At 49.2% G+C, this 22,214-nt stretch overlaps 1 protein-coding gene across 3 annotated transcripts; it reads right to left on the minus strand.

The window, feature by feature from the left end:
* Positions 2,048-22,081, minus strand: CPNE9 (copine family member 9). 3 transcript variants are annotated; one of them, XM_018067038.1, is made up of 21 exons: positions 21,721-21,986; positions 21,162-21,202; positions 20,969-21,015; positions 20,770-20,873; positions 20,295-20,331; positions 20,074-20,076; positions 19,725-19,801; positions 16,066-16,129; positions 15,848-15,951; positions 15,549-15,653; positions 13,794-13,835; positions 13,399-13,474; positions 13,236-13,289; positions 12,738-12,799; positions 11,979-12,025; positions 10,637-10,818; positions 10,269-10,396; positions 5,751-5,853; positions 5,012-5,069; positions 4,572-4,645; positions 2,048-2,449 (listed from the first exon to the last, which is right to left on the minus strand). In XM_018067038.1, exons 1-21 carry the CDS (start codon positions 21,786-21,788, stop codon positions 2,264-2,266), a joined length of 1,662 nt encoding a protein of 553 aa, XP_017922527.1. In that variant the 5' UTR covers positions 21,789-21,986; the 3' UTR covers positions 2,048-2,263. The 3 variants fall into 3 exon arrangements, with proteins under 3 accessions (XP_017922527.1, XP_017922528.1, XP_017922529.1); XM_018067039.1 differs by lacking the exon at positions 20,074-20,076 and having other exon boundaries at positions 2,051-2,449; positions 21,721-21,987; XM_018067040.1 differs by lacking the exons at positions 2,048-2,449; positions 4,572-4,645; positions 5,012-5,069; positions 10,269-10,396 and having other exon boundaries at positions 21,721-22,081.

The following is a 22,214-nucleotide window of genomic DNA, read 5'->3' on the forward strand; positions in this document are numbered from 1 at the left end:
GCGGCGGCAGCAGCAGCGGCGACGGCGTCTGCGCAGGGTAAACTTGGCGCCGCGGCGCTGCCGAGCTGCACTTTCGCCACAGATCCCCGCCCGCCCGCTGAGGTTCGAGAGGCCATTCTCTGGGATTCGGAAGGGCCCCTGGACACCTTACAGGGCTTTTCTAGCGCCTCCATCTTAGAGTTGAGTTTCTGGAGACAGAAGTTGCGATACTCGGGATCCGGAGTGGTCAGGCCGTTTGTAGCGAATCTGCCGGCACGGACGGTGAGCGCGGGACTGGGCGTAAGGAGCCCGCCCTTCTCCCTTCCCCCTCTGCCTCTCCCCCCGCCTCCCTCCCTCCTGCTGGCGCCGCGGCTGCGGTAGGGACCTGGCTTTGGTCTCCGAGGAAGGCGGCGAGGCGGGGCCGGAGCCTCGGGGCGGGGCTGGGGGCAGGGCCAGGAGCAAGAGGGACGCGGACTGCAGCCTAAGGGGCACCGGGAGTTATGGGTAGGGGCGGGGCGGGGCTGGAAGAGAATAAACCAATCTACGGGGCGGGGTTTGCGGGGAGTGGGCGGGGCCATCTGTAAAGCTGGCCCCAGTAAGGAGAATAGGGACTGAACCGGGGGTGAGGGGTGGGACTAAACAGAAGAGGGGGCCTCGGAAAAGAAAGGGCGGGGCTTTGGATGGGCCTGGAACTTGGAGCTGGGCTGGGGAGAGGATAGAGCTGGGAAAAGCCAGGCGAGGCTGAAGGGAAAGGGCGGGGCTTGGAAAAGGTAAAAGGGCAGGGCTGGAGGAAAGATGTGGATCTGAAAGTAGCCGCCTGATTGGGGGCGGTGCAAAATGCTGGTTGGGTGTAAAATTGTGTAAGTAAAATAAGATTCAGATGCTGGACGGAACCTTGTAGGTAGTAGGGGAAAGGCTTCATGATGTCAAAACAGCAACTTTTAATGTGACTGGGTCACTTATAGCCATGTGAACTTGGGCAATTTGTTTAATTCTTCCTATCTCGTATTACGTATTTGTAAAGCTGACCTGGACAACTCTATTGTCAGTTTTGGTGGGCTTTTGAGAACTTGGGTGCCAAGAAGAGTCTACTTGTAAAACAGTACTTGTTGCTAGCCTGTCCAGTTTTGCCATCAATGGGGAGCGTGAAAGGGTCTGCCAGGGTTCTGGGGCAAAGCCTAAAACATCTGGAAACTTGTAATTTATCTTAGTATAAACTTTGCATTTGACCCACTATAAAGTATATGTTTTCATATACAATGTCTTCCCCTAAACATCCTAATAAAATTGACACTCCAGGAAGAGGTTTGCTGGTTAACATCTTGGCGTCTGGAGCCAAACTGTTGGGTTCTGTTCAATAAGTGACTTAACCTCTCTGAGCCTCAGATTCTTCATGTGCAAAAGATAAAACAGTGCTTGTCTCACAGGATTGCTGTGAGGATTAAATAGGATGATGCATGTAAATTACTTATCAATGTCGGATATGTAGCGAATACTCAAAAGAAAAAAAAATGGGACTTCCCTGGTGGCTCAGATGGTAAAGCATCTGCCTACAGTGCGGGAGACCTGGGTTCGACCCCTGGGTCAGGAAGATCCTCTGGAGAAGGAAATGGCAACCTACTCCAGTACTCTTGCCTGGAAAATCCCATGGACAGAGGAGGATAGTAGGCTACAGTCCATGGGGTCGCAAAGAGTCAGACACTACTGAGTGACTTCACTTCACTCAAAGAAAATATCAGCTTTTAAAATTATCCTCACTCAAAAAAACTTGAACTAGACGGATTAGAGCAGATTTATACAGAATCATCTTAAAGCTGACCCCTTTTGAGGTCAAGAAACCCTTTTGGAATCTGATAAAAGCTATGGGCCTCTCCTCAGGAAAAACGTACACACATGAAGATTCACTTGTTTCTTAAAGTATTTGAAGAATATCTGAAGAAGGGTTAGATGGATGTGTGTTAGCTTGGGGATGATCCCTAGCTGAAGCTGTCCTTGCTCCATCTTTTTCTTCGTGTGTCCCAGACCCTGGGCGTCCCAGCCTCCCTCCCCAAGACCCATGAGACAGAAGTGGAGTAAAGATCAGCTTTATTATTGGCAAGAGGCAGGGAGGCGGTGACAGTGCCAGGCCCTTCTGTGGGTGATGGGGCAGAGAGCTCGACCAGCCAATACTGATCCTCCAAGCTGCCCTCCCAATGAAGTCCAAGGTTCCAGGTGCCTCTGATTTTGAGCAGAAGCAATGGGTGGGCAGGCGGGCAGACTGCTGGGCATTGGTTAGGTGGGCTATTTAGGGATGCTTTGGAGCTGGCATTGGGCTGGGGGTGGCAGGGGGTGGCGGGCGAGGCTGGATGTCTCTGGTGCGCATATAGGACAGTAGCTGCTCTGGGATCTCCGCCAGCACATCCTTGGCAAGTCGGGCCATGCTCAGCACCTGGTTCCCCGACCGGTCGACATAGTCTCGGAATGGGACGAACTGTGACAGGCACGATCAGATGTGGGTGGCCAGGAGAGAGAGGACTGGGGAAGGTGGCAGGACGGAGGCTTCCTCTTTGACCCCTAACATCTCTAAGTATCACTCTCTTTCCCACCTTATCTAGAGTAAATTTCTACATTTGCTTTCTCCCCACCCACTTTTTTTTCCACCTTCTATTCACCCTCAAACCACTCTAATCTGGCTTCATGCAGTCTACTGAAACTGCTCTTGCTAATGAAGTCAACAGCACCATGTTCCCCAATCAGTCCAGCAGGCAATGATTGTCAGGCATCTTGCTGACTCCCCTTGAGCTTTCCATTACATTTCACCATGATCTTCCTGAACACTTCCCACTCTTGACACATTACATTCTTCTAGATTTTCTCTACCTTTCTGGATGCCTCCCTGCACCAACCCCAATGCTCTAGGTCTGCCTAATCCCTAAATCTGATGCCTTTTCATTCTCAATTCTCTTCCTGGGTGATTTCATACACTTTCAACACATTTACAAACTGTTCCCTGGATTAAGATGTACAAACTTAATATAGACAAAATAAATAAGCAAGAAGGATAAACTGTATAACAGGGTATTGTAACTTTTATCTTGTAATAACTTTAAATGGAGTATAAACTAAAAGCACTGAATCACTATTCTGCATACCTGAAATTAACACTGTATTGTAAATCGACTGTATTTCAATTAAAAAAAAAAACACAACCCTGTTCCCTGATAACTCCTACATTTATACATCCATCCCTACCTTCTTTTCTGTAAGGCCCAGAGTCACAACTTGGTTGCCTGTATCACATCCCCTTTCGTTCATCTTAGATAACTCAAGTCCAATGTGTTTACAGCTGAATTCTAGGCTTTTCTGCCAAATCTGCCCCTCCTCCAGCCTTTCCTTTCCCAGCAAGTGAGACTATCACTCACCAGGGGCTCAGTCTAGGAAACTAAGAATCATTCTTGAAGCCGCCCTGACTCCCTATCACCATTTAATCAAGTAGTCAATTCTCATACATTTTTTCTTAAATTGTCTTTTGAACCTGTTTCTCCTCTCCATCCTCACCGTTCCTGTTCCCATCCAAATCCCTGGACTACTTCGAAGGCTTCCTCACTAACAGAGCTCCCTGCCTTCTCCCTCGTCCTGCTGCAGTCCGCACTCCTGCAGCCTCTCTGCATGTCTCAAAATGCGAGACTGACCATCTCACTTCTCTGTCTAAAATCCTTCAAGAGCTTTCTAATAATCTTAGAACAAAGACCCAAACTTCACCATGACTGGCAGGGCCTTGCCTTCCTCTTCCACTCACTGCTGTGATCCTGCCACCTGGGCCTCTTGCCTTCTCTATGATTGGGCCAGCTATTTTGAACCTAAGGGCCTTCTCACCTGCTGCTTCTCTGCCTGTTATGCTTATACCTTGCTTTAGATTTCAGTTCCAATGTCATTTCCTCATAGTAGCCTTCTCTGACAATCCTGCCTAATCAGATCCCAGTTACAGACTGTCACTGTGGCGTTTACTGTCCCTCTGGAGCACTTAGCACAATCTAATGAACTGTGCCATTATTATTGGCAGCCTCCACTAGAGGGCAGGTGCCTTGGGGATCTCTTACACTATGAATCCACCATGGCTGCAGCAACCTGCCTGTTTCTCAAAAAGAATTTGTTGAATGAATGTAGGAAGGCTGAAAGAGTGAAGGGAAGAAAGGTAAGTGATTAAGAAGGTAGTAAAGGGACTTCCCTGGTGGTCCAGTGGTTAAGAATCCACCTGCCAATGCAGGGGACACAGGTTCAATCCCTGGTCCAGGAAGATCCCACATGCCCTGAGGCACCTAAGACCTTGCGTCACAACTACTGAGCCCACAGTCTAGAGGCCACGGGTCACAGAGCCCGGCCTCCAGAAAAAGAGAAGCTCACACACCTCAACTAGAGAGTAGCCTCCACTCGCACAAATTTGAGAAAGCCCCACATGCAGCAATGAAGACCCAGCAGAGCCAATAAGTAAATAAAAATTGGAAAAAAATAAAAGGAAGGCAGTAAAGGGGAATGGCTGCTAACTTAGCCCCTCCTTCCCACCATGCCTTTGACACCATGACTTCCTTTTGACCTCATGACATCAGGTCTACCTGAACGATGTCGCGCTCGGCATAGCGTCCCCGAGAGGACACGCGCACATCATCACCGTCCAGCTCTTCCATAGCTGCAGAAAAGACACCCCTCAGCTGATTGGCCTTTCCCACAACAAGCCATGCTGCCCTCTGCCTCTTCGCTCCCCTTTGGAGTCATCAAGAGACTGGTTGTATCAAAGTCCTACAAATATTAGGCATTGTAATGGAGTTATTATTCCCTCCCATGCATTCCATCATCCTAGGAAGCCCAGGAGGGAAGTAATTGTATCAACAACCTCAGTTATAATGAGGAAATGGTTCAGAGAAGGTCTGACTTGGCCAAGGTCTGACACAGGCATCCATCTTATCTTCTCTATGAGACAGGCCTGGGTTCCCAGATCCTTCTCTGTTTTCCCCAGTTCTTGGTCCCACTCATGAAAACTCCCCATCTTACTCACCTTCAAACATGGCTGGTCCCACACCGACAATAATGATAGACATGGGCAGTGATGAGGCCTGTGAGGGGAAAGAGGGTAAATGGTTGGGGTGAGCAGCCATAGCAAGGGAAGTGACTGTTGGGGGACAATTCTCTCTGTGTATAATATTTCGGCACATCTTACAAGCAGAGGCACTGATTTCTCTTTGTGCCGGACTATCTTTTCAAGTATGTCTGTATATGTAACAGCCTTGAAAGATACAGGGTCTTCCTATACAGCAAAGGGCAGGTTTGTTTACTGTCTAGTACGATAAAATGTCTCATGCTGGAACAAAGGGCAGGCATGCTTACTGCCCATGATAAAAGGCTCAGGTTTTCTACACTCAGGGTTTGTGTTCTATAATACAACCCACTGGTCATCTGGCCCTTGGCACATTATCTTCTGGGAAGTGGGACTTAGTGAATCAGAGCCAATGCTGATAGTTGAGCTGTTGCTATTGCTGGGAATAGTGGCATGTGGAATCTCAACTCCTCGACCAGGGATTGAACTCATGCCCCCTGCAGTGGAAGTGTTGAGTCTTAACCACTGGACTACCAGCGAAGTCCCACACACCTTTGCTTTTGATCCAGAAGTCTTGTGTCCACTGCGAGCATCCATGAAATTGGCAGCCTGACTTGTTAGCTTGCATGTAGGGCAAAATCTCAATCCCTGGACAGTTATTAACAGTGACCTCTTCCTACCAAACCCTCCACAGACTTACACTGACAATGGCCTCCTTTGTCTGTGTCATGTCAGAGATGACCCCATCAGTGATGATGAGCAGAACATAGTACTGGGAACCATCAGAGATCTTGGCTGCAGCCCTGGGGAAGAAGCTAAGATCAGAATTCAGCTGAAAGCCCAGAGAGTCCAAAGGAATGTCTACCCCTAAAACTTCCACAGCCGGCCCTGTAAGCAGAGGACAAGCACTGGGGCTTCGGAAGCTCATGCTCCTTCCCCAGAGCTGGCTGCCTGCCCCTCCTACCGTCCCTCCAGTGACACTCACAGAGCATTTACTATGGTAGCTACTCTGTTAGGCATTGTGAGAAAGCAACAGTCCCCCCAGTCCTCTTGAGAGTGGACACTGAACCAGGAATCACAGAAATAGCTATAGGATAGCATTTGTGAGGAGAGCATCTAAGGGATCGTGACGTGGCCCAGGTCAATGAAGACTTCTTTAAGGAAACAATGTTTGAGGATGAAGGAGAAGAGGAGGGAGAGGAGGCTAAGTGAAGGGGAGGGGGAGGTCATTCCAGACAGAAGGAACAGCGTGGACAAAGTCCCTGTAATGAGACCAGAGGAAATCTACCCTGTCTGGAGACCAGAAAGTGAGGGGAGCAGCATGGACCATATGATCGAAATGGGGTGGGGCCCAGATCACCCAGGACTTTGTTGACCCTAGAATGATCTTGGTGTTTATACAAGAACAAGACCAAAGACTGAAGGCCTTCTTTCTCCCATCTCTCACCCATTTCTCCTCCTTCCTTCTCCCTTCTGCTCATCACATCCCATTGCCTAGGCTTCTGGGTCCTCAGCCAGTCTAACAGCTGCTCCCAGAGTCTTTTTCCTTCTCTCACTACCAGTCTTTGACTCCCAAGATTTTTTGATCTGAAATGAGTTCAGAAGTCATTGAGTCCAGTCCCCTTATTTTATACATAAGAGAAACAAGACCTCAGACAGCACAAAGGCCATGGCAGACTTGGTCTCTTGACTTCCAGTCTCAAACCCTGTGAGGATTGGAAAGGATGGAGCTGTACTATCCAGTAAGGCAGCCCCCAGGTCCTATGGAAATTTATATAAATTAATTAAATAAAATTATCTCAGTTCCTTGTTCACCCTAGCAACACTCCAGGTGCTCACTATCTGTATGTGGCTGGGAGCTACCATACAGGATATCACAAGATACAGAACATCTCCATCATTGCATCCATCACTGCAGAGAGTTCTATCGGACAATGCTGATATCTAAGCTTGATATAAAAAATCCAGAGGAAAGCACAGTGAGAGTGGAGAATTCAAACAGCTACAGTTCCTTTTGCCCAGGGCCCAGGGTGGGAGTGGGCCATGATCCTCCCTAGCAGCCTTTGCTCTTCTCTGGCTGCAGCCTCTTCATAGGCTTGGGCTGGCACCGTTTCCTGTCACTCACTCATTCTGCATATAATCACTGCACACCTGCTGTGGGTCAGGCACCAAGTTTGGTGCTGAGCCTGCAGCAGAGAATTGGATGTTGTCCTGGGGGGAGATGGATGCTTACAGCACGACGATGCAGTGAGGCGAGGGCTTTGAGGACATGACATCTAACCTAAGACCTGAAAACTGAGTAGGAGTTAGCCAGGAGGAGCTGGAGGTAGAGGTGGGGTCGGGGGAGGACGGGAGGGTAAAGGGAAGATGATCCAGAGAGAAGGAATGGCATGTGCAAACCAAGAGAGAGCGTGTTCTAGGAGATGCAGGTAGGACTACAGAAGAGAGAGGAGGTCAGAGCAACGGGTAAGGGCCTCTTCAGAAAGGGATTTGTGAGCAGGAGCATTGAGGGGCGTGGAAGGGTTTGGGGACTTGGGAGGCACATCGTGGCTCCCTGCAGAAGCCTGGCACTCCCAAGGCCATTTAGACCTGGAGCTGGGTTACAGGCTGGGGAAAGCCAGTCGGCGCCCCACTTGGCTGTGGGATGGCAGAAAACGAAGAGGCATCTGTGGTCATCAGAATCATGGCTGCACACTTGACATACGTGATCTGATTGAATCCTCGCTACCATTCTATGAGGTGAGCACATTTGTTATTCCAAAGTGAAGTTTACAGGTGTGAGTAACAACATTCCAAAGGGGTGGTGAAGCTGGGGCCCCAGTCCACACCTGACCGACTAAGCCTAAAGCCTGAGCTCTTAATGCCTCTAGGCTTCATTCTCGCCTGCTCTTTGGCCTCCTCCATGCACGGTGCACATTCTGATCTAGGTGTACGGTTCACTGTCTACCGAGCTTGCCCCTTCATGCCTCTGCACTCTTCACATGCAGTTCCTGCTGCCAGGCCTGCTCTGCACATCTTCCTCTGATAAAAGTCCAGTTCGCCCTCTGCACCCAGCCAAGCAGTCAGGTCCCTCCACAACTAGGCTGTCTTGGGTCTCTTGGATGCCACCCACCAAGATGGATTGTCTGCCCTTCATGAGTCCTTACACCCATGAGTGTACCAACATGTATGCCAAGGGGAACCCAAGGTCACAGGATACTTGAAGCACCCATTACACTATATGGTCTGGTGGATAAAGCTAGATGACTCTAAGTATACTTAAAACACACCTCCCCACGCCTTAAATTATAGCAAATATGGACACAATGTCAGAAGCATATAAAATTTGCATGAATTGTTAAGATAAAATACGGGGATTTCAAAGACATTTTCAGGTTGGCTGCTTTCAACTGGGCCCCCAGTTTCCCCTAGGGGAAGCAGTTGTTTGCCTTTGCCAACAGGCGACTTGCTGGAAAAGTTTGGGAAGCTCTGGCCTGTAGAAGGTAATGATTTATTTATATTTCTGTCTCCTGCGCCAAGGCGGGAGATCTCAAAGGCAGAGACTAGATCTGATTCATCTGAGTCTCCAGTGTCCCAGCAGATATCTGAGCACACGCAGATGCCCTTTGAATAGTAATAGTGATAATAATAGTAACAGTAATAGCTTACACCCATAGCACTTACCATGTGGCAGGCACTGTTCTATGTGCTTGATGAATATTAAGTTAGTCCTCACAACAGCCCTATGATGTAGCTACTATTATCCTCATTTACAGTTGAGGAAACAGACACAGAGAGGTTAAGAGTCTTGCCCAAAGTGACACAGCTGTAAGTAGTAGATTGGGTGTATTAACTTAGTCTAGCTCTACAGCCCACATTCATGCTACATTTTGCTTTATGGAAGGTTCATCGAATCAGGAAATGAATGAGTGAATCAGCTAATTTGCCCAAGATAATATTTAAGTCTGTTTAATATCAATAACAAAAGAAAATGTGTTCAGGTTCCATTATGAAGTGAAAAGATCAGTAGTGAAATGTTACATCAAATTTGACTGCCATTATGGCTGCATAAGGAAAAGATTATCATTAACTATATATATATTATATATATATGTGTATTATATATATATGTATCTTCACATTCTCATGGGCCATTTTCTGGGTCATTTCTTATTTAATTTCTTCATCCTTAAAATTTCAACAGCAATGTTACATTATTTTTGTAATTAAAGAAACTATTATCTCATGATGAATTAGAAGATAAACTAATCTTTATTAGAGGAAAGGGGAGTCTCTGGATATATATATCTCCCTGAAATCCTTCCACTTTTATTATTTTTTGTTTGTTTGTTTCATCTTTTTACTTTCAAGTTTTCTGAGGTATTTTGTTTTACATGGGTCTCTTCTATTTAGCATATAGTATGTATATGAAAGTCACTCAGTTGTGGCCAGCTGTTTGCAACCCCATAGAGTCCATGGAATTCTCCAGGCCAGAATACTGGAGTGGGTAGCTTTTCCCTTCTCCAGGGGATCTTCCTGACCCAAGAATCAAACCGAGGTCTCAGGTGGATTCTTTACCAACTGAGCTATCAGGGAAGCCCTTAGCATATAGTAGAATTATTATTTTTTATCCAATCAGAGAAACTTTTTAATAGGTGAATTTATCCAACTTAAGTTCATTGACATATGTTTGGTTTTAGTTCAGTCATTTTATTTTATTTGCATTAAAAATCATTTGATATGTAAGTTAGATTTTCTTTGCTTTGTGTTTTTATTCTGAAAATTTGGAGTTACTCTTCTGTTTTTAGAAGTTACTCTTCCATTGTTAATCTACAACTTGAGCTCATTTTAATCTACCATGAGCACTGACTATGGGCCAGACACTGTGCTAAGTATTCTTGAAGTTAAGTTGCTTCAGGTCAGATGAGGTTAGTGAGTGGTGGACCTAGGGGTCACTCCCAGGTTTGATGCCAAAGCTTGTTCCTTATCCACTGTTCTGTAGGTCCTTCTCTCTTCCTCACACTTGAGGCCTGGTTTGTTGTTCCCAGGAAGTAGGGTTGGGGCAGTTCACTGACACTCTTTCTACCTTAGAATAAGGCCTGATGTAACCTCTTTATACCAGAGCTTGGCCAACACTGAAACCTTCAACCTCTCCCCAAAGCCTAAATTCACTATCCTTGGGAAGTCAATCCCTTATCTGGTCCCCTTAATTTCCCCCAGGTGCATCCAGTTTCCTTACCTGGCCACCTGGTTGATGACAGGGGCGAAGTAGGTGGGCCCGTAGAGCTGCACTGTGCGCAGGCTTTGGAAGTAGCTCTCCAGCACACCCTCAATGCCCGCGCAGTTGGGGTCCTCATCATTGTTGTTCTGTCAGGGAAGATGCCCTGCTGGACTGATCCCAGCTCACTCTTGCCTTTCTCCACCACTCTCTTTCATACGCCCCTCCAGACTCCAGCCCAGCTCCCCTCCTTGCTCTGCCACTCTCCCCTAGATCCTGCTCTTCTGCATGTCCTTGACCCTTAGAAGAAAACCTAAGTAGAAGAATTTTGTCCACTTGGGTGGGCCAGATTCCAGAGTGTGGGGTCTAGGCTCTGGCCCATACCGTACCAGGGGGAACTGGTGGGAGATCCGTCCCTCTGGAGGGAGCTTGGCACCAAAGCCATAAGCTGGGAAGAGCTTGTCACTGTCGTAGTCCTGGATGATTTCTCCCACTGCCTTGAGGGCCATGGCATAGGCGCTGAGCTGATAAGGACTCATGTAGTGCAGGGAGGTGGGCTGCAGGGGATTCCCTGTAGGGAAACAGGAGCCCCACCTCAGGGTCAGTTGATGATCTGTCTGCTCACCTGCCTGTCTTTGTGTGCATCTATGTGCTGCCTATCCATTCATCCACTCTTAACCCAAGATGTTGTTGGTGTTTTGTCTCTAAGTCGTGTCTGACTCTTTCATGACCCCATGGACTGTAGTCCGCCAGGCTCCTCTGTCCATGGAATTCTCCAGGGAAGAACAATGGAGTGGGTCGCCATTCTCTTCTCCAGGGGATCTTCCCAACCCAGGGATCGAACCCAGGTCACCTGTATTGGCAGGCAGGTTCTTTACCACTGAGCCCCCAGAGAAGCCTCTTTACCCATGTATTCCTTTTTATTTTACTGAGTCATCCAAATGTTCATTTTCAAACTATCCATGTATCAACCCCTATATCTATCCATCAGTTCATCCACCTGCTCATACATCTACTCACCCTTCCACTGGCCATAAATCCATCTACCTATTCATCTCTATCCATCTGCTTCTCCATCCTCTTATCCAGCTAGCCACCCACCTGTGCATCCAGCCAGCCAGCCTGCCATCTATCTACTTGCTCACCTGCCATTTCCCTTTCTTTCCCATCTGTCCATATAACCACATTCTTTTGTCCATCTACTCATTCATTCATCCCTCTCTGTCCATTCCATTCATTCACCTGTCTGTCTGTCCTCATATGGATCCATCCACCTCTCCACTCATCTATTTCCCCAATTGAAACACCTGTCCATTTGCCCACCCACATGCCAGTTCATGCATCCACCTCTTCAGCCTATTGTACTCACTCAGACCCATTTGTCCACTCTATTCATCTAGCTACCCACACAGTTATTCACTCATTTACATATTCATCTGTTAGTATACTTCTGTTCCCTCCCATCCATTCATTTACTCATCCACTTCTCAAGCTATCTAGAGCTATTTATCTTTTCGATTTTTTTTTGATCCATTTACCCACTTGCTTTTCTGTACTCTCTCCCACCATTACCCCCACAACACTCCTGCCCCAGTATTAGCCTGACTGGGCCTTGCCTCAAGCCTGGGCTTCCTGGATCGGTTAACTTTTATTCCCAGGTTTTAATTCAGGCCCATCCCTAATGACTTCTTTAGAATCCCTCCACACCCTGTTCCCCCATCCATGCCTCACCATTGGAAGCTGTGAAGTCAATGGCTACTGTGAAGTTCAACTGTGTCCTGTTGGGGAAATAGATGGATTGAGAAATGAGGGACTAATACTTACTATACCAGGATTTCTCAAACACTTGTATGCATCTGAATCACCTGGGAATTGTGTTAAAAAGCAAATTATGATCTGGATGGTCTGGGTGGAGCCTGAGATTCTACATTTCTAACAAAATCCCAAGTGAGGCAGATGCTGCTGGCCCATGGAACACACTTTGGGGAGTGTGTTCCCACATGCCCCATTCATCCCTAAATGCCTACCTCATGACATAATATGCATAGTTTAACCCTTACTATAGTCCTGAAGTAGCAATTAACATCTCCATTTTACATTAAAATCAAGTTTAGAGAAGAAAAGTACCTTACTGAGGTCTGCTTGCATCCACTAAACCAAAGAGAATATCCCCTACAGCCTGCTTATCTTTTTCTTCTCTCTTGGCCTCTCCCTCTTGCCTCGCCATATCTTCTGTCAGGGCTCCAGTAAGGCTACGGGAGACCACTGGTCTGTCATCTCCCCAGGGGGGCTGGAAGCTAGGGCTGAAAGGCAGCCCTATGGAGAGAACTACGGTGGACAGCACCCTGTACTTTATAGTCTGCCAAGTGTTTTCAAGTTTGTTTTCACGATCTCATCAGATCCTGACCATTAATGAGGAGTAAAACTGAGGCTCAGAACTGGGAGAAACTCATTGCTGGACTTTTAGTCCGGAGCTTGGCTTTGACTCACCCTCCCTTGATGTAATCGACAAAAGTGAATTCAGAGTCCACAGAAAAGGAGAGCAGCGTCACCTGTGGGACAGAAGAGGCAGCCCTGCTACTTGGGAAGGACGGTTGGGCTAGAGAAAGGGAAAGAGGCACTCGACTCCAGCCCCTGACCCACCCTGTCCAATTTCTGAAAGGGCAAAGGGGGAAGCCATCAGAAACATACTTGGATTTCCAAAAGTATATTAAATCATGAAATACCCACCCCCCACCTCACCACCACAGAAAAACCTGCAAAAGATTAGAGATCAAACAAATTTTCTTAGGTGAGAGGAAAAACAAGAAAAAAAAGAAACAAAAGGAAAACTGAAATGGTGCCACCTTGTATCCAACATCACTATGTGCAAGTAGTCTGCACCCATAGCTCTCCCACACCCTCACCGGGTGGTCATGCTGTGTGTCCCCATTCTGGGGACAGAAACAGAAGGATCTACAGAGGGCCAGAGCTCTCGGTAGTACTCACAGTTCCCGAGTTGACATATTTCTTCTTCTTACATTTCTTCCGAGGGTTAAGTACCTGAGTGAAGTAAGGTAGTGGTGACGGTGGGACATAGAGGAAGGGAAGCACGGGGCTGAGCACACCTGGGGTGGCGGCCTGGGAAACCTGGGTGGGGCTGAGCTCTCACCTCATACACTGTGAACTGGTTCTGGGCCTTGCTCAGCTCTCGGTAGCTGGTGGTGAACTCACCGATGAAGTCGTGGCTGCAACGAGGCCAGGGGCAGGTAAGCGACTGCTGCTGGCTTGCAGCCACCCCTGAAACCAGTCTTTTATCCTCACTATCCCCTGCCCCTACTTGGTCTGCCAGGCACTGGGCCTTGGGTCAGAAGAGAGACCAACCTAAGAGGAAAAGAAGGGAAGAGATGGTGTCCCAGAGAGACAACTGAGGGGGCCAGTTGTGTTCAAGGTCCTGGCATCTGTCGTCACCCTCTCTGGCTCCCAAGGCTACTCTGGGGCTCCTGGTGAGTGTGCTACATATTTCAGGGAACTGTTTGGCTTAATTCTAGGAGAGGGCAGTTCTACCTTCCATCCCGGTCCCAGTCGTACACGTCAATCTTCACCGTTCTGAAATGTTGGAGATAAACATAGGCTCGGTTTGCAGGATAAATCTGAGACAACCCCACCCATCATAGTCAAGATGATCTTGCCTATACACAGATCATCCTTCCATTCATCCGTTTGTCCTTCTATCAACCTTCCTCCCATCTGTCTTATCCCTTCATCAGTCCACGAATGTACCCAACTATCTACTGACACTATCACTATTACTTCTGCTGCCGCTCTTTATTACTATTCTTTACTACTGATTTTTAAAAAATACTTTGGCCATGCTGCATGGCTTGTGGGATCTTGCTTCCCTTACCAGGAACTGAACCCAGGCCCTCAGCAGTGAAAATGCAGAGTCCTAACCACTGTACCACCAGGGAATTCCATTGCTTCCCTGATGGCTCGAAAGGTAAAGACCACATGTAATGCAGGAGATGTGGATCTGATCCCTGGGTCAGGAAGACCCCTTAGAGTAGGAGATGGCAACCCACTCCAGTATTCTTGTCTGAAAAATCCCACGGACAGAGGAGCCTGGTTGGCTGTAGAGCAGAGGGTCACAGTCAGACACAACTATTCCAGGCATTGTTCCAGGCATAATACACACACACGTATTCCAGGCATTGTTCTCAGTACTTGCACCGACTGATTTAACAAGCACTCTATAAAGCAGTATTAATACTATTATTACTTTTGAATAAGGAAACTGAGGCCCCCAAAACCAGTAACTTGACTAAGGACCATAACAAGTAAATTGCTGAGCTGAGATTTAAACTCTGACATCCTGGTTCCAAAGACCATGTTCTTAACAGCTATGCCTAAGTCATCTCAAATGGCCACTGATCTATGTGGCAGTTCATTCAACCATCCATCCTGCCATCTAGTCACCCTTTTACCCATATAAACTTACCATTCAATTACTTATTAAACTCTATCACCCATATAACTATACATCCAGCCCTTCAATGACTCACTGATAGATACAAGCATCCATCTGTATCTCCACGCATCTACCCAACCAAACACTCAGCCATCTGGTATTTGTCCATCTAATCATCCATTCGTCTACATAACCATCTACTTATGGGCCCACTTACCTACCTTCATACTGCCCACTTGTGAATTTATATGGTCAGCCTGTCCATCTGCTTTACACTCACCCATCCATTCCCTCTACCACCCGTTCATCTGTCTGTCTATTAATGTACCAGTCATTCCACCTGCTTATCCTCCTGCTTTTTCAGTCACCCATCTGCCTCTCCAAGCAACCTCCAATCTTTCATATACCCATCCAGCCTCTCAAGCATTTAGCCATCCATCCATTAATCCATCCATCATCTACCCATCCACTAGTCCACCCAGCAGTCCACTCACTCATTCATCTGCTATCCATTCATCCATCCCACCCACCAGTCTTCTTATTCACCCATCCACATACCCATCTATTCATTCCCAGTTTATCCATTCATCTGATTATCTATCCATGTATCTGCTCATTCACTTATTCATTTGCCCTTTCATACACTCATCCATCCACCCATCCATCTGTCCATCCACCTATTCATCCATGTGGCTATCCATATGCCTTCCCATGCACCCATATCCATGTCCAAAACTGTCTCACTGAGCAGGATCCTCCAACACTTTTATGGCACTTCTACCTTCATTCTTCAGCCCAAGAACCCCACTCTCACACCCTTGTCCCCTTACTCCTTAGCTTATATAGACGCAGACCTGTCATAGTCTCCATTGCACAAGGCCCGCACAGGGATGCTGAAGGGCTGCCATACAGGATTCAGTGTGTTTTTCACAACCTCTGTCTTGTGGCAGATGGTGAACCTGGAGAAGACAAGAGGACTGGATCCTGCCTTTGGGGTAGGACTGAGCCCAGAGACAGGGCCTGATATGCGTGGTTTAAGCACATATTGGGCGCTGCCTTAAGTGAATTCTGGGCTCAGGTCCTGATAGAGTCTAAGATGTCCCAGCCTAAGAGCCCTAATGGGCCCACAGCAATAGTGGGAGCAGTGACTCACGTGCCATCCTCATTGCTCCTGTAGAACACAAGGAAGGGGTCTGATTTCCCAAAGAAGTCCTTCTTGTCCAGCTTGTTTGCACACAGCTGCATGGTGGCAATATCCTGTGGATGAAGTTGGACTATTGACACTCAAATTGCCCCCAGACAGACAGCCCACTAACGGGAGTTTGGGGAGAGAAGAGAGCCTCCTGGGTCTAGCATGTGGCCCTTACTGACCCGACAATTGCTAAGCTCCTCTGCAGTCAGCAATATGGTCCCACACTTCTTGCCTGGTACACCCCTGGAAGCAGAAAAAGCCTCTTTGTGAGGGGGGAGAGTAGGAAACAACGATTGGGGTGGCCAATCGGGGATTGGGTAGGCCAGGGGATTCAATCTGTCATTTACTGACTGTCCCGAGTGTTTCTGTCTCTGGTGGGGTAGGACCTGACTTGGACTGGGGAGGGTCTCTGGTCTGGAAGGAAGGGGTTAATTTAGCCTGTGCAGACATCTCATAATGGTAGCATGGGAAAGACAGGATTTAGAGTTCTTGGCAAGTTGTCTTCCTTTTCCTTGGGCCCTTGGTTTTCTCTTTATGTAATGGGAATCTTGTCTACCTCTTAGGGTTGTGAAAAGATTAGAATGAATGCATGGAATAAAAAGCAGTTGGTAAGCTTGGTAGATATGAAGGTGGTTCTGTTTCTCAAAGCAGACTCTGGTATATGCCAGGCATTGTTCTAGGTACAATTTGGCCAGTTGGCACCTTCCAGCTCTGTTAGACCCTGCCTTTAGGGAGTTTCCAGGGGCAGGTGGGATGTCCAGGCCAATAGGCAAGTAGAGCGTGATGTGATGCAACAGTCCTGAATGAGGGGCAGCAATTTCTACCCAAATCTGGGGCAGAACGACTGGTTTGTTAGGTCAAAGATGCTGTGCTTTCAGAAGGTTGTGAAGAGTGAGATCTAAAAGACCAGGGCAGCCTTATCCTCTTCTGATCCAAGAAGAGACACTTGCATATGCCTGGACACCCATCCCCAACTTGCTTTGGGTCTCCAAGCAGTCAGAGGCCTTGTGGATATGGGCCTGCCAACCCTAAACTCTGGGAGAGCCAAAGTGTGACAGAGAGGAAGCTAAGTTGGGAGTATTCTCAGTTCAAGTTTTGATTCCAACTTGCCATGTGATGTTTGTCATCTTTAATATGAGAATTTGAACCATTTTATTGGCTTTTTTGATCTCTGACTCTCTGTGCTTTAAAAAGATAGCGAGTAATGAGTGCAGCGTCTCCACCGGCATACCCAGAAGCGAGTCACTGATGCTACTGCCTTCTCACTGCTCTTTCTCTCCTTAATTTTCTCCCTCATCTCCTCACCCAGTGTGACCTCCAGTCACTCTGGACTATAATAATCATTCCCTTCCAGCCTACTCCTTTCCCCTAGCCCTTCTCTCACTTCTGTCTACTTATTTGGCAGAACCACAGCCTGAGTTAAATCCAATTCTCTGCCTAACCCATACCACACCTGTGCAACTGGATATGGCCAGAGGAAAACCCACACTCAGGCTAATTGGCTTCATTTTAGATGTGTGACCACAAACCTCAAGAAGGTCCTTAATCATGCTGTGCACTGAGTCCCTTCACTCTCCAGTGCTGGGTGTGAGATGGCACTTGTACTCCTCCTCCTCTCTCCTCAGCCCAAAAAGCCTCCTCCTCCGTCCTCACTCTCAGCCAATGACCTTGTTTCCTACTTCACTGACAAAGCTGAAGCAACCAGAAGACACTGTCCACAGACCCACCACACACCTACCCTGCCTCCAGTATCTTCTCCCACACGAGGCCTTCCTACCGTTGCTATAAATGACTACCATGTGCCTATTTATCCCTCCCGTGTGCTACATTCCACACCCTCCCTCTTGCCTGTGCAGAGACATCGCTCCAGCAACTGTCCCCCCTTCTTTTTGATCATGCCATTAGGCATGTGGGATCTTAGTTCCCCGATCAGGGACAAAACCACACCCTCTGCACTGGACACACACAGTCTTAACCACCGGACCACCAGGGAAGTTCTTTCCCTCTTGGTATTATGTCAGATTTTCAGATTCTACTAGATCATTCCCATCAACATACAATGTGATACAAATTTTTTCAGGTTAAAATATTACAAACCTCTTCTTGATCTCACTTCTCTCTCCAGCCACCCCTCCTTTTCTCTTCTCCTCTTTGCAGGAAAATTCCTTGAAAGATTCCTAATTGCCATTTCTCTCTTCCATTCTCTTCTAAATCTCCCAACCAGGCTGTTATCCAAACCTCTTCTTCAAAACTCTGACAAGCAGAGTCCCCAGCAACTGACATCTTGCTAAACCCAATATCCAGGTCCAAACCCTCACCGTCCTCGACTGCAGCAGCATCTGACATGATCAGCCACTCTCTTGTCATTGATGCATGTCTTTTGCTTCCAGGACAGCACCACCCACTCTCGGTTATCCCCCCATTTCATTAATGCTCCTTCTCAGTCTCCCTTCCTAGCTCCAACTCATGGAGTTTTGGTCTTTCGTCTTCTCTCTCTCTCCTCAGTCCCTTAGTGATCTCATCTAGTCTCGTGTCCTTGAAGAGCGTGGAAGATTTATGTTTCTTATTGCCTATTTGACACATCTACTTGTCTAATAAAAATTTATGAAATTCAGTACGTCATACTGAACTCCTCATTGACTTCCTCCCACAACTTACTCCTCCCTCACCTAAAAAAAAAAGTCATCTCTATGGCAACTCCATCTTTCCACTTGTTCAGGCCAAAGGCCTTGGTGTCATCCTTGACTCCTCTTATTTGCTCATGTCCATATTCAGTCTGACAGGAATCTGCTGCTCCATCTTCAATTTATATCCAGAATCTAACTAATTCTCCCCTCCTTCACTGCTGGCACCATGGATTACTTCTACTTTTGCCCACCCAAGATGTAGTCTCAACCGAGCAGCAACCTTTGAAAGCAAGTTAGAGCATTCATCTGCTCAGAACCCTCCACTGACTCTCAACTCAGAGTAAAAACTAAAGTCCTCACAGTGGCTCCCGGGCCCTAACCGTGAATCCACCGAGCTCCCCTCCTCCTTTCTCCCTGCTGCTCACCCAGTTCCACCCACACTGGCCTCTGTGATGCTCTTTGAACACATTAGGCTTCTGCACAGGCAGTTTCCTCTCCTGGAACATTCCTCCTCCAGATATCAGCACAGCTCACTCCCTTACTTTCTTCAGATTATTGCTCCGAAGTTACCTCTCCATGAGGCCTCCTCAACCCTTCTGTAGAATTCTGCAACACCCATCACCCTGCACTTCCGGTCACTCTAATTCTGTTCTACTTTCATTCCACAGCACTTCGTGTCTTCTAGCACATTATGTAATTTACTTATTTATTATTTCAGTTTTGTACTATTTCTCTCCCTCTTCTGTTACATAAGCTCCCTGAGGGCAGGAGCCTTTGTTTCGTTCACCACTGCAACCCAAGCCATTTGAACAGTGGCTTACATAGAGTATATGCCCAGTAGTGTTTGTGGAATGGATAAATCCTTGGTACCCAGCCCAGGGTATAGCATACAAAATGTACTAATAAATATTTAGTGTGAATGTAATGTAAATTCCAGAGAACTTGATTTAGTGAGGAAGACTTGGAAGTGAACCTTAAAGGTTGAATCAGATTCAGAAAAAGAGTGAGGACAGAGAATGAGAGAGAGAGGAGATACGTCAGGGCTGAGAGTAACTTGAGCAAAGCCCTGAAAATTGAATTTTCCCAGGAGGTGATGGGAGCCATTGAAGGCACCTGACCAGGGGAATCCCAGCCTCCCAGCTAGAGTCAGCTGCATCTTTAGGAGAAATCGGAGGCCCGCCCCCGCCCTTTCCCCTTCAGGTTCAGCTCACGTGAGGGGTCGCTCAACTCGGCTGCCCTGGCCTCCGATCACCTCTCCCAGGGCCAGGAACGCTTGGCCCAGGAAATCCTGCACAGGGATACAGAGTCAGCAAGGACAGGCGCGACTGGTGGTGCAGTCCCAGCCCAGCCCTGGTGCTGCTGCTGCACTAACCACTGCGACTGGAGGCAGTGGAACCACCCAGCCAGGGCTTTAGAGGAGGGACGGGGTCCCCAGACAAGCCGCCCTTTCTTGGTCCTGACATCTGGAGCCCTCTGCCTCTACCCTGCCAAGATACCATCCCACCCCTCACCTTTCACACACCACACACGCTGACCCCGCCCAGCCCCATTCAGCCTCACCTTCTGAGGGTCCCAGCAGCAGTCGAGAAGGAAGAGTAGCAGTGAGTAAGAGGCACAGGCGGGAAACCGAGGCAGGAACAGGAGAGGAGGGCAGGGAGGGCAGGTTCGGGGCAGAAGGTCGAGTCGGGTTTGAGGGGTAGGAGGGTTCTAAGGAGGGTCGTTTAACACACAGTGAGCGCCGCCTGTGTGCCCAGCCTGCCCGTGAGGGAACGGTAGCTCACCGGTTTGGAGATGTTGGTTTTGGAGTCGACGTTGTACCTGGGAAGAAAGTGGGACCAACATGGGGCGGGGATGGTGGGAGAGAGCCTGGAAAAGGGGTCCGATTTCGAGTCCAGGTTAAAATTGTGGGTGGAGGGTGGGGCAGTCTTGTACCGGAATTCAACCTGGACCTCCTTTGGGCAGGAGTCGGGGTCAGAAGGAGTCTGACCTGGGCAAGGTCAAGTCCGGGGCCTGCTGGGGGTAGGGTCACCTCAGAGGTGGGACTTAGAAAGGGGGGGAGCCAATTAAGGAGAAGGGTTGTCAGCAGGACTAGGCCTGGGGAGTGGCCAACCTAGACTTGGGGGCGGCGCTAAGCCTAGAGAGGAGTCCTTCAAAGTGCCACTGAACTGGGCCTGGGGGTGGAGCCAGGTCGGGGGCCCGCTGGGGGGCGGATCCAGGTTGGGGGAGGTCCAAGCCAGGTTTCTGGGCGGGGCTCACACATCGAAGCGCAGATTTTGCTTTTCCTCAAAGAAGTAGTCGAGGACGAATTTGCGCACGAAGTCTGGGTTCAGTGTGTTGTCGATCACCTCGGTCCGTCCGAACTAAATGGGGAGTGGACAATCAGCACGGGGGCTGCTAAAGGGGGCAGGTGCTTCCCAGGCACGGCGGTGGACTGGGTGAGGGTTCCAGGACTTACCTCCCGCCACTCCTGGCTGGCCCGGCTCTGCGTGTAAAGCACCACCACTGCAGGCGGGAGCGGGAGCGGGGGCGGGGAGGGAAGGACGTCAGGTCGGCCCGCCTCCCTCTCGCCCCCACCCCCCCGCCTCCCCTCGCCCCTCAGGTGCTCTCAGACCCCAAGTTCCCTCCCTCCCGACCCTGGTGCCGCCTACTGGGGTCGGACTTGGAGAAGGTGTCGAGGTCCAGCAGGTTGCTAGAGAAAGAGACAAACAGACGGACAGCGAGTGGATCATTCTGGAGCCCACTGCCGGTACCCTACCCAGAGGTGGGCACCTAGGGAGGCACGGGGTTCAGATCACACCTCCCTCCCCTGTAACTACACCCTCCTGGGGGCCCGCGTTATCAGCACCCTGGACAACACCGGAAATCTCAGTCCTAGAGCTGTTTCTCTGCGGACTGGACGCGTCCAGACTGCCTCCAAGGGCCCAGGAAAGAGGGTAACCCCCTAGAACTTTACCCTCCTGGGGCGCAGATCCTACTGGATCCCCGCGACCCATCCCTTCAAGCCGCAGGCTGAGCCCTCTTTTGTGGTTGGGGCTATTCAAGGAAACCCCCTCCCCGCGTCCGTTAGCAACTCCCCTGAGTCTGCATCCGCGATTTTCCCCGGCCCCGATGCTTCTTCTCCTGGGGTCTACCCCCTGCTTGCGCTGAGCCCCTGAGCTGGGTGGTGCTGGGGCAATGCCTAAGCCCTCCCCGGTACGGCCCGCTCACCGGCAGGACACGGTAATTTCAATCTTGGTGGCCGGGACGCTGCACTCGGAGGCTCCGCTGAAAGACATGGCTGGTCGGGTGGCCGGAGCTGCGGGAGGCTGCGAGACGGGGTCTGCTAGGGGCGGCGGCGGCGGCGGCGGCGGGGCCGGCCCATGTGCCGCCGCGGCGGTGGCGGCGGAGGCTGCGCTCCCTCCAGCCCTGCGTGCGCTCTGGCTGCTCGGCGCCTTCACTGTGGCCAGCCGCGCAGCGGCTCCAGATGGCAATGCAGCCCCGCCCGGCCCCGCGGGGGGCCCCCACCCCATTGGAGCAGCCTCCAGTAGGCCAGGAACCTTACACGGGATCAGAACTCCAACTCACTAGGTGGGAGAGTCCTCCCAGTGCATCTCCCCGAGGAGAGAGCCAGGCCTGCCCCTACGAGAGCTGTCCACGATGCTGACCGGCCCCGGATACCTAGTGGGCACTGGGGTAGATTGCTCTTCCTGAGCTGCACCCTC

This window comes from Capra hircus, chromosome 22, assembly GCF_001704415.2.
Source record: "Capra hircus breed San Clemente chromosome 22, ASM170441v1, whole genome shotgun sequence".
NCBI classification, from domain to species: Eukaryota; Metazoa; Chordata; class Mammalia; order Artiodactyla; family Bovidae; genus Capra; species Capra hircus.

Bases quoted from the DNA above. Each gene is read 5' to 3' on its own strand.
- CPNE9 (XM_018067038.1), bottom strand. From the start codon at position 21,788: ATGTCTTTCAGCGGAGCCTCCGAGTGCAGCGTCCCGGCCACCAAGATT. The intron at 4,646-5,011 runs GTGAGTAAGATG...TCTTTTCTGCAG, and splicing joins GGGACCAGCCATGTTTGAAG to CTATGGAAGAGCTGGACGGT. The intron at 2,450-4,571 runs GTAGACCTGATG...TGCCTGTCACAG, and splicing joins CCGAGCGCGACATCGTTCAG to TTCGTCCCATTCCGAGACTA.